Source organism: Fukomys damarensis, unplaced genomic scaffold (genome assembly GCF_012274545.1).
Source record: "Fukomys damarensis isolate Sample0158 unplaced genomic scaffold, DMR_v1.0_HiC HiC_scaffold_1, whole genome shotgun sequence".
Taxonomy (NCBI): domain Eukaryota; kingdom Metazoa; phylum Chordata; class Mammalia; order Rodentia; family Bathyergidae; genus Fukomys; species Fukomys damarensis.
Window position 1 is genome coordinate 57,288,558 of NW_022900913.1, and position 12,614 is coordinate 57,301,171.

The 12,614-nt window shown below is 35.5% G+C and overlaps 1 protein-coding gene across 3 annotated transcripts in view; it reads right to left on the minus strand.

Annotated features, from left to right (window-relative positions):
* Positions 1–12,614, minus strand: part of Fam169a (family with sequence similarity 169 member A) — an 80,873-nt gene that overhangs the window by 798 nt on the left and 67,461 nt on the right. For all 3 annotated transcript variants that reach the window (XM_010635164.2, XM_033761443.1, XM_033761442.1), the window contains one exon: positions 774–968. In XM_010635164.2, coding sequence (XP_010633466.1) covers positions 774–968 — 195 coding nt within the window. The remainder of the gene's footprint in view (positions 1–773; positions 969–12,614) is intronic.

Here is a 12,614-nt window from a genome sequence, read left to right on the forward strand (position 1 = left end):
CTGTTAATCACATGTACATACTCTGTATCCTTGAAATTATCTCCTGGTAATTCTAATACATTAAATTCTTACTTCATAAAGATATAATAAAAGTAGTTATTTTACCTCACGAAGGTAAAACTTCATATTAAAACTTCATCAAAGACATGGACTGCCTCTACATTTTTAGCATCCTGCTGTCATTGGAGCCAAAACAAAGAATCCCGTGGGACGTAATACTGTCCTACCCCACTAAGTTTGACTACTGTTTCATTACCCTGATAGGTAAAATGCAATGTAAGTTTTATTCACTGATTTAAGTGAGATAAAATAAAACAATCACATACAATAGGTTTTTAGCCTTGATTTAAAAAAAAAAACGCTAAAAATTATCTTAAAATTAAGTTCTTTTTCAAATAATGTCTCCTAATTAAAACAAGTTAGAATTACTGCATTGGTCAGAGATCATGTAAGCAGTAAGGACTCAAATATTTGGCAAATCATGTTTTATCCATTTTTCTAAGTATTTATTTTTATTTTCTAAGTCTACAAAATAAAGCTCATTTTTCATAAGGCAGATATGATTTTTTAAAATTGATAAAGATTGAACCTCATAAGGAAGATATAAATCAAGGTTACAAAGATTTGAATTTATGAATATTAATGAGTGCATTTTCTTACAATATCATATCTAAAATAAAAATTTTCCTGAAGGACTGTACTTGTTAAGGTGGAGGAAATTATATAGATTTCAATACTGACACTTTAATAAAATAAGGTTATTTGTGTCTTACTTTATCCAGTGTCACAGTTTCAGGGGGTTTTGAAGATTCTACCACCTGTGGAACACTATTTGCAGTATCTTCACTGGAATTAGAAGACTGAACTTTTAATTCTTCTTCACTACCAGAGTCTTCCTCTTCAGTTATAAGTGAGGTCTTAAGAGTATCATTCATTATCTCACCATTCATAGGCTCCAATTCAGGGTCCTACACCAGGAGAGAAAAGTTGGGATATGAATACAAGCTAAGTTATTTGTTATGCAAGATGGGTCACTTCTCAGACTCTATATGTCATCTACCAGGAATCACAATGGATTCAGAACAAGAGAAAGTATCACTATTATTTAACCTTGTTTTTAAAAATTGTCTTACTGGAAGAAAAGGGAAACTTGGGAGGCAGAGTCAAAAAAACAGAATCCATGAGGATCTCATTTTCTCACCATTCTCCTGGAGACAGGGCAGGACCAGGATGCTCCACAGTCATAAACTGGAGCCAAGACTCAGAGAAAAGACCCTGTCTCCTTCTTACTCATATTTCTTAAAGTGCAATCACAGGAGGAACCCCTTTAATAAAAGGCACCAGAAGGAGTACAGGCTTTGATGCTTGCTCCTTAAGGAACACCTGCTGTTTGGGAACTGGAGTCTTTGGGGCTTGTGGGAAATTACCGTTTACCTTACTAGAAGGGGTAAGCAATAGCAGTCTCATGAGAAGCCAAGTTTGGTGTCTGCTTTCTGGTGGGTGAAGACAGCCCCAGTTGCAGATAATTCCATGTCAGTCAACTCAGGTCATTTTTAAACAATGCAGTTCTTTGCACCATATTATTAAAGTATGGAAAGGTGACCTGGTGGTAACACAAATTCTTCAATTTCTGAAATTCTTCCCAAGTTTATTGGTTATTGGCTTTTATGTAATGTCAAATATTTCTAATTAATCCCAGTGAACCTTTTTTTGGAGACAAGGTCTCACTATGTAGTTTAGGTAGATCTTTAACTCACTATGTAGCCCAGGCTAACCTGGAACTCACAGTGATCCTCCTGCCTCAGTCTTCCCAGAGCAGGGATTATAGGCAAGTGTCACCACACAGCACCCTTAGTGATATTCTAATAATTAGAAATTTTATTACCATTTTAAAAATTAGAAAAATGATGCAGGTATTTGGAAATAGGCTGGCTGGGTTACAAAAGATATCTATCTGAAAGCATATAAGGAAATTTTTCATTAAAAAGACTGAAATCAGAAACATTTTTCTATAAGAAAATTATTCTAAAATCATTTTTTTTCTCAGGAGAAAAATGAGAATAGTGATGAGCAGCAAAATAAACTCCAGGACCCAAATCAGGGCACAACAACTTGGTGAAGAGAAAAACAGTAGGAAACTCAGGAATTGGGAGGGAGCTGAAAGGAAAACTAGAAACTAATGAAAGCTGGAGAAATGGAACTTAATAGAGAAAAGAAAGAAGCATTCTGGAAAGCTGGCCCAGGGAGGGGGCTCTGTGTCTGCAGACAGGAGGTAATCCTGGAGGATTAGCTCCAGGGAGATACAACACACAGGGCCAGCAGCACTAGCCCCAACAAACACTCACAGTTACCATAAACTACAAAACCAGCATGAGGTTTTACTCCAAAAGTGACTCCCCAATGGCAGGCTGCAATTGGTGAAGAAATCCAAGGCAGCATCCAGCATATTTGAAATTGTTTAACCCAGAGCCATACTGGGAAGGGGTTAATTGTTGAGTCTAAGCCACAGCACAACTACAAAACAACTTCATCTGAGGGTTTCCAGTGTTACCCTACTACAGTGACTGGGTGGGAGATAGACAAGAGTGACAGAAGCAGAGAAGGCACAGGCTAGACATGGCCCCTGCCCTCCATAGCGAGAAGCCAAGCTTGCCTGCTGTGTGTGGCTTTCAGAGGTGGCTGAGTGTGAAGGTGGTGGCATTAAGTCCAGTGGTCTGCCCGAACCCCCACGCCACTGTCTATATCTAGCGCAGACATCAATGGTCTGACTGCTTTCTCCATCTGCCAACATAAGCAAGGATACACTTGGGTTTGGACAGTAGCCAAAGTATGAGGTGTACAGACAGATAGATGGGCCTCTGGAGCAGAGGGTTCAGCTCACAAACATACAGGCCCTAAAATTAGGTGGAGAAAAATGTGACTTGCTCAATTCCAAAACTGCAGACCCTGGAAAAAAAAAGCACTCATTCAAAAATACACAGAAACGAAGAAAAAAAATGGAAACAAAGCTTTTGTACATGGGGTGGGGAGGGGCCTTGAGAGGGGGAATGGGATAAAATTTATTAAAACAAGCAAATACAAAGGACTCATTTCCTTTTTGGCTTTTTAATGTTTAATTTTTAAATTTTAATTAAAAATTTAAAATATTTTTTCTTGTTACTTGTATGTACTTCTATTTAATTTCCCTTTTACTCCTTAATAGAATCTTTTATCTTTCCACTCCTCATTTTCCATTACTTAATTTTGCAAATTTTACTTTATTTTCAAGTTCTCCAGTCTATCTTTGCTAATATAACCACTAAGCTTCTTCATAAACTTCAGACAGTCACACATTTCTATGCTCTTACTGCTAAATACCTTTCTATTGTTGGAGACACAGTTGTTATATTTAGTCGATATTTACTGTTATGTCTTTTTTTTTCAGCTTTAATTGAGTTTATTGGTACATTTTAGGGATACAGTACATTTACATTCATTGTTGGGATCTTGTACCTCTACATGACAAGTCTTGGTTCTCATTTTTTCCCTTTGTCCCTGCCCTCCCTTCACCCCCTCCTCCCCTCCCCATCTACAAATACTTTATTTCCATCTTTTCATTATCTCACATTTTTTTCTATTCCCTTTTTACCCTTCCCCTACCCGTCCCATCTTCCCTACACCTTTAGCTCCTGTTATGTCAGTATTTGGTAGGTCATAGTGTTTAAATTATAATTACAGATCTCTTTCCTATGGTCAAAGGTCGGTATCAAATTTATGTTTGATGCTATTAATGTTGCTGATTTTATTGTTACTGCCAGGGTGGCATACCTGTTGCTATTAAGGGATTTTCTGTATGCTACTACCTCCACACTGCTTTTCTGGCTCATTCCTAGAGAATCATCTGCTGGGCCAACTGCACTGTATCCTCCTCCCAAATTAACAAAGATGGTTGGATCTTTGGACAGAGGTAAAGGCCTACAGTTAGCAATACCCAGAGTGCATCACTGAAAAGCAGACACTAAAGAGTTCTCCAAACTATCAACAAAGACTTTCCACTTTAATTGACTCAGAAACCTCAGGACAAATGATAATAATAATTTAAAAATTAGAAGACAAGGCATGAAAAAGAATCCCTCCAAAAGCTTCCATCTCCCCTAAAGCTGATCCATGAGGCAGGCAGCTAGGGGGAAAAGTTCAAAAGCCACACCACTGAATTATTTGAAATGATAAAACAGAAGATGAAAAAAGATCTATAAGGCACTCTTCACTCAAAGATATAAGTGAACAGATAATGTATTTAATAAACAGTAAAAACTTACAACGGTAAATCCATTAAAATTACAGCAAACTTCTCAACACAAATCTTAAAGGTCAGGAAAGCTTAGAGTGAAATATTTCAAGCCCTAAACAAAATAACTTCCAACCCAGAAGAAAACATTCCACAAAACTGTCTTTCAAAATTGATGGAGAAATACGATGTTTTCATGACAAAGAGCACCTTAAGTAATTCATGACCACCAAATCACCACTCCAAAAATTTCTCAAGGATAACCTAGAAAAAGACAATGAAGCTAACAATGCTAAAAGGACTAATAAAATATATTAAGCAGGGTGACGTGTTATGCAAAAAGAAAAAAAAGGAATGTGCAATAGGCATATAATGCAACGACAGGAATAAATCTGTATCATTCAGTAGTAAATCTCAATTTCCTGATCAAAAGGGACAGACAGGCAGAATGAATCAGGAAACAAAACACAGTATTATTCTCTGTACTAGAAATACAAACTTCTAAAAGAAATTTATTGACTAAAAGCAAAGGATGGAAAACAATATCCCATGCAACAGAAAGCTGAAAATAAGCAATAGCTTATCCCGAAATAGCTCTACTATTTTCAGACAAACTGGACTTCAAGCCAAAACTGATCAGAATAGGCAAAGGTTAGGTTAGGGAAATAATTCCACAGCAACAAAGAGTAACAATTATAAACAGCTATGCACTGAACACCAGGGCTTCATAAAAATAACATATGGGACATAAAAAAATCAGACAAAAAGCAACACAGTTATAGCGAGGAACCTCAATATCCCACTATCACAAATAAGACAGATGAACTAGACCCCAAAAAAAAATTTTAAGAAAGAAATATGAGTTTGAACAAATGGATTGAAAAGATATCTACAAAACATGCCACCCAGTAACACAAAAACATTCTCAGCAGTGCATGAAAAGAGATCACACACTAACCCATAAAGCATGCTTAAGTAAAATTCTCTGATGTATATTATCAAAGCATAATGAAACTAGAAGTTCAAAGCAAAAGAAACCACAGAAATAATGGAAGCACACTGAAATTAAAGCAATACACTCTTGAATAAGCAATGGGTCACAGGAAACATCAACCATAAATTCTTAGGAATGGTTCCTGAATCAAATGTAGTGCCATTACCACATACTGGAACCTATGACACACAGTGAAAGCACTCTAAGATGGGAGTTTATCACTGTGAATGCCCACAACACAAAAACACAGGGAGTCCACGCAAATAACCTAATAATGCACCTCCAAGTCCAAGGTAAACAAGCTACTATAAGGAAATTATACATAAAGATCAGAGCAAAAATGAACAAAATTTAAACTGAGAACGCTTCTACATTGTTGGTGGGAAGGTAAACTAATACAACTACTATAGAAATTAATATGGAGAGTCCTCAAATAACCAAAACTAGAAATTCAATCTGACTCGGCCATTCCCCTTCTAGGAATCTTCTCCAAGAAGTTAAAAGATAGCAGATTACTGTAATATATGCATACTCATGTTAATAGCAGCACAATTCACACTAGTTAAATCTTGTATATGTACATCAACAGATAAAGAAAATGTGGGTTTACACACACTGGAATACTATTCTGCTATAAAGAAGGATAAAGTTGTTGTAGGAAAATGGATGTACCTTGGGACCATAAAACTAAGTGAAATAAATCAGACACAAAACATATATATTGCATAATTTCTCCCATATGAGAAACCCAAAATATAAATTAAGAGCAAAATAAAAGATAGATAATAAAGAACAGGGGCATAAATATTTTGCAAAAGGGAATAGGACCAAGATATGGAGGGAATGGGAAGGGAAGGGAAGGGAAGTAGGTGAAAAAAGAATTAAGATATGTTATGAACAATTACCTCTCCCCCAGGATGAATATAATCATTATGTACTGCTAACATTACTAGTAAGATAAAAAAATTTTAAAAATAAAAATTTTCCTACAGTTAATATATATTTTGTAACAGGTCATATACAAAATTAATTGCACACAGAAAATTTTAAAAATAAAAATTTTCCTACAGTTAATACATATTTTATAACAGGTCATATACAAAATTAATTGCACACAGAAAATTTTAAAAATAAAAATTTTCCTACAGTTAATACATATTTTATAACAGGTCATATACAAAATTAATTGCACACAGAAAATTTTAAAAATAAAAATTTTCCTACAGTTAATATATATTTTATAACAGGTCATATACAAAATTAATTGTAAATTAATTAGTTACAGTGAATTCATAGGAGGACCAACCACACTAGGAGAAACATTATAAGAAAATAATAAAGAGAAAATGCTGGAAAAAAATAGAATTCTAGGAACTGAAAAGTGAAAAACAAAAGAGAAAAAATTAGTCTTGAGAACAGAATGAATGATAAGAAATGGGAAAATGGTGTCAATATAAAACTCAACAGAGAGATTTTGACTTTTAAGAGGAAGGAAGTATGAAAAAGCAGGAGAAAGTACAAACAGCATAAAAAAAATTATTCATAGAAGTAATGGCAGAAAACTTTCCAGGCAGACAGAAAGAATTTGACAGAGATAAGTGAGGCTTACAGGACTTGAACTAGCCATGATTTAAAAATAAAATTCTACACCTAGACATATAAAAGTCAAGATCCCAAAAACTCAACAGAAAAACAAAATATTAAAAGCAGTTAAGAGAGAGGAAAAAAAATCACATACAAAGGAAAGCCCACCAGAATCACAGCAGACTTCTCAACACAAACCCTCAAGTCAAGGAAAGCTTCCAGAAAAAGTATTTCAAGCCCTAAAAGAAAGCAACCTCCAACCTAGACTGATGTATCCTACAAAACTCTTTCAGAATTGATGGAGAAATGGGCTGGGGATTTAGATCAGTGGTTCTGCCACCTGCCTCACAAGCACAAGGTCCCAAATTCGATCCCCGGCACCTAAACAAACAAACAAACAAATAAATAAATAAATGGAGAAATAAGATCCTTCCACAACCAAAAATACCCGAGGAAATTCACCAAACCAGCACTCCAAAACATTCTAAAGGATACCCTAGAAAGAAACAATGAGGATTACAACTCCATGAGCCCCAACAGAATGACTCCACCAGGAAACGAAAGAAATGGGGGCGTGGAGCCAACAACAGAAAAATATCATGACAAGGATAAGTGAATACATATCAGTTATAGTCATCAATGTTAATGGCCACAATTCACCAATTAAAAGAAATATACTAGCAGAATGGATTAGGAAGCAAAATACAATAATAAGCTATGTACAAGAAACACTTAATTCAAAAAGAAATTCGTAGAATGGAAGTAAAAGGATGGAGTGTCCTGAGATTTAGCTCAATGGCACTGTGCTTGCCTCAGAAGAGCAAGTTCCTGAGTTTGATCACTGGCACCCCTCCCCAATGATGGAAAATGATTCTCTATGCTACAGGAACCCAGAAAAAAAAAGCAGGAGTAACTATCTTATTTGTAGGCAAAGTAGATTTTAAACCAAAACTAATTAAGAGAGACAAAATAGGTCGCACATCCTTTTAAAGGAAACAATCCAAAAGGAAGAGATGACAACCATAAATATATATGAGCCAAATACTAGTGCACCCAACTATTAAAATAAGCATCAATACAAATGTAATGGGGGACCTCAATACCCCACTGTCACGAACAGACAGATCATCTAGACAAAAGATCAATAATGAAATACTAGAGCTGAACCAAACTTTTGAACAAGCGGACTTACAGATGTCTCAGAGTTCCACCTCCACTAAATCAGAATACGTATTCTTCCCAGCTGCACATGGATCAGTCTCTAAAATAGACCATATGCTAGCTCACAGAACATGTTTAAGTAAATGAAAAGGAAATGAAGTTATTCCATGTATATTATCAGACCTTAAACTGGAGATCAATAGCCTAAGAAACTACAAGAACTTCACAAACACATGGATATTTAATAACACTCTCTTGAACAACCAATAAATTAAACAGTTTCTACAATTAAATAATAATGCCAATACAACATACAGGAATCTGTGGGACACAACGAAAGCAGTTCTGCAAGGTAAATTCGTAGTGGTGAATGCCCACACTAGGAAAACAGAGTGAATTCAAATAAACAACCTAATGCTGAACCTTAAGGTCTTAGGAAAAGGAGAGCAAGACACCCCAAAGCTCATACAATGGAGGAAATTATAAAGGTTATTTCAGAAATCAATGCAATGGAGACTAAGCGAATGATACACACACATACACAAAATCAACGAATTTGTCAAAGAATTGGTTCTTCAAAAGAATAAAATCAACAAAACCTTTAGCCAACCTTACCAAAAAAAGGAAAGAAAAGACTCAAATCCATGCAATTGGGAAATGAAATGGGTGAACCACAACAGATCCAGCAGAAATCCAGAGGATCATTAATACCTACTTTGAGAACGTGTATTCCAATAAAACGTAAAGCAGAAGAAATGCAAAGATTCCTAGATACATATAAATTACCAAAGTTGAACGAAGATATAAAAATTCAAAGCACCCCAATTTCAATCAGTGAAATTTAAAACATAATTTAAAATTTACCAACAAAGAAAAGCCCAGGTCCTGATGGCTCTACTGCTAAATTCTATAAGAAATTTAGGGAAGAGCTAATGTCCCTACTCCTCAAACTCTTTAATGAAACAGAAAGGGAAACAATACACCCAAATTCACTCCTGGAAGCAAGTATTATTTTGATTACAAAAGCAGAGAAAGACTCAACAACAACAACAACAAAAAATTCGGGGCTGGGTAGCTCAGTGGCTCCACTGACTACCTTGCAAACTCAAGGCCTGACTTTGATTCCCGGTACTGAATAAAAAAAAAAAAGAGAGAAAACTACAGGTCATTCTCCCTAATGAACACAGATACACAGATGCAAAAATCATTGGTAAGATACTGGCATAGAAAATACAGAGGGTCATCAGGAAGATCATACATGCTGACCAATTCGAATTTATCCCAGGGATGCAAGGATGGTTCAACATATATAAATCAATAAATGTAATACACTGTATTAACAGAGTCAAGGACAAAAACTATATTATCATCTCAATAGATGCAGAAGAGCATTTGACAAAATCCAACACATATTCACGATGAAAACCCTAAAGAAAATTGGAATATCTCAACCTGATAAAAGCCATCTATGAAAAACCAACAGCCAAAATCATACTAAATGGTCAAAAAGTGAAATCTTTCATGCTAAAATTAGGAAAAAGACAAGGCTGTCCACTATCATGTGGGGAAACTGAAACTCTCACCTAACAATAGTATGCAGAAAACTAGAAGTGGTTAACAAGGAGCTAATCTATCAACTTAAGGAAGCCACATTCCAGCCCAAAGTGCATGTGAATACCTTTTGACCTTAGGAATTGTAAAATATTATGGTGTCTAAACATTTTCTTGTGATGTCTTTCTGCAGATGTTTCTTGTGTATCTACACAAGATAATGTGCTAATAATGTGTGTATAAAGAACCAGGTTTGCCTCAATTAAAGCAGACAGTCTTTTGTCTCCACTCTGCCTAGAGTGTCTTTCCTTTTCAATCCTCTCTCTCCTTCAGGTACTGTTTGACTAGTGGGGGCTGGTCCCCCACACTATCACCTGTTCTATAAAGTAATAGAAACAGTCACAGCAGTTAGACAAGAGAAAAAAGGAAAAGGATTAAAGATAGGAGAGGAAGAAATTAAATTGTCACTGTTTGCAGATGATATGATAGACAAAAAACTGCCAAAAGACTTCTAGGCTTAATCGACAGATTCAGTAGAGTAGCTGGATACAAACTCAACTCAAAGATCAATAGCCTGCTTGTACACAAATAACAGACTTACTGAGAAATTGGGGAAATATTTCCTTTTACAATAGCATCAAAAAAAGAGTAATATATAGGAATCGATCTTACAAAGGAAGTAAAAGACTTCTAACTTGAAAACTACAGCACTCTGAAGAGACTGAAGAGGATGTAAGAAAACAGAAAGATATTCTTTGATCCTGAGTAGGAAGAACCAATATAATGAAAATGGCCACATTTCCAAAACTACTACAGAAATTCAATACAATCCAGATTGAAATCCCACCAGTATATTTCAGAGCACTAGAGAAAAGAATCCGAAAATTAATTTGGGACCAGAAGAGACCCAGAATAGCAAAAACATTTCTATATAACAAAGACATGACAAGAGGTATCACAATCCCCAACCTGAAACTATACAACAGAGCCACTGTGATAAAAACAGCATGGTACTAGCAAAGAAACAGATCTGAGGACCAGTGGAACAGATCAGAAGATGCAGAAATAACTCCAGACACACGCAGCAACCTCTTCTTCGACAAAGGAGCCAAACACCCTCACTGGAGGAAAGACAGCATCTTTAATAAATAAATAGTGCTGGAAAAACTGGGTTTCAACGTGCCAAAGATTAAAACTAGATATAAACAAAAATTGAAGTGAATTAAAGATCTAAATATTAAAACATTATTTTAAATATTAAAGATCTAAATATTAAATCAGAAACACTAAACCAGCTGGAAGAGAGGTTAGGTAGAACTCCAAGACACTGGCATAAGAAAACTTTATGAACAAAATCTCAGTAGTGACAACTGGGATCTCCTTATTAAAAAGCTTCTGCAGTGCAAGAGAAACCACCAACAGAGCTAAGGCACAACCTACAATGCGGAAAAAAAATTTTACCAGCTGTTCCTCAAAGGACTACTATCTAGAATAAATAAAGAATTTTAAAAACTCAGATCCCTAAATTTAAAGACCCGTTTAAAAAACTGTCATCTAAAATGAACAGACATTTCTCAGATAAAGAAGTAGAAGCAGCACGTAAACATATGAAAAAATGGTCAACATCACTGGAGATTGGAGAGATGTAGAAAACATCACTGAGATTCCATCTTACTCCAAAAAGAATGGCTGCTATCAAGAAATCAACTGATAACAAATGCTGGTGGGGTTGTGGGGAGAAAAGAATCCTTCTCCATTGTTGGTGGGAGTGCAGACTGGTGCAACCTCTGTGGAAGTCAATACGGAGATACCTCAAAGAACTAGGATTAGAGGTCCCATTTGACCCAGCTATTCTCCTGCTGGGTACCTTCCTAAAAAGAATTGAAAAAATGATAGCACATCATATATGTGCACCCATGTTCATAGCAACAGTTTGTAATAGCTAAAACTTGGAAATAGCCCAAATGCCCATCAACTGGAGACTGGATAAAGAAAATGTTTTTTGTTTTGTTTTTTAAATAAAATGGAGTACTGCTCAGCCATAAATAATGAGAAACTAGAGACATTTATAGCTAAATGGTTGCCCATTCAGGCCATACTTTTAAGTGAAATAGTATAAATAGTTTCTCTGGTGTGAGAAACTGAAATGAGGATCAAAATATATAATAGATAATATGAAATAGGGAAAAGATGGCCAAAGGCGAAGAGGGAGGGGTTGAGGAAAGGAAAGAAGGGAAAGAAATAAATGAGAAAAGGAAAAAATGGAAACCAAGTTTTTGTCAATAGGGAGAGGTGCAGGGGTTGAAGAGAGGGTGGGGGAATGTGGAAAAAATAAGGTAAAAATTCTTAATGATGAACATTATCATATTTCACACCTAAAATTTACCAATACACAATAAAAAAATAAAGAGGACAGAAGTCATCTACCTATTTAGAAATATTCAAGAGGAAAAGCCATAATAGAACTAGAGACCAGATCAATGTTGAAATCTAGTCACTGGTATCCCCACTCAACACTGAAATGATTAGATGGGTGCATTTTCAAAAAAGATTATCAACCAAATGTCAAAAAATTTTCTAGAATATCCAAAACAACAGAGAAATGCAGGAAAGAGAACAGTCAAGCATACATATATATATACATATGTACAGACACAAAAGAAATATAAAACTTCAGTGATTAAAAAAACCACCAACAAATAACAATACAGAGGTGTAATAAAGCCAGCAAGCTGAAGTACTTTAAGAAGGAAGAGTAGTTAACCCAGGTAAAGGAAAGACTTGGCATTAAAATGGACACTGCCATTGTGTCCTAGAAGAACACGTCTGAGGTTTTGCTGGATGAAAGAAATAGGTTACAAAATGCACAGCATTCTATAATATTCTAATACTTAGAGAGAAATTTTACCTGCATATAAATGTTTATATATATTTTCCTATACACATTTAGATGCATATAAATCCTGTTTTTTAAAAATATTAACTTTTTGGGGCCGGGGATTTAGCTCAGTGGTTCTGCCGCCTGCCTTGCAAGCACAAGAACCTGAGCTTGATCCC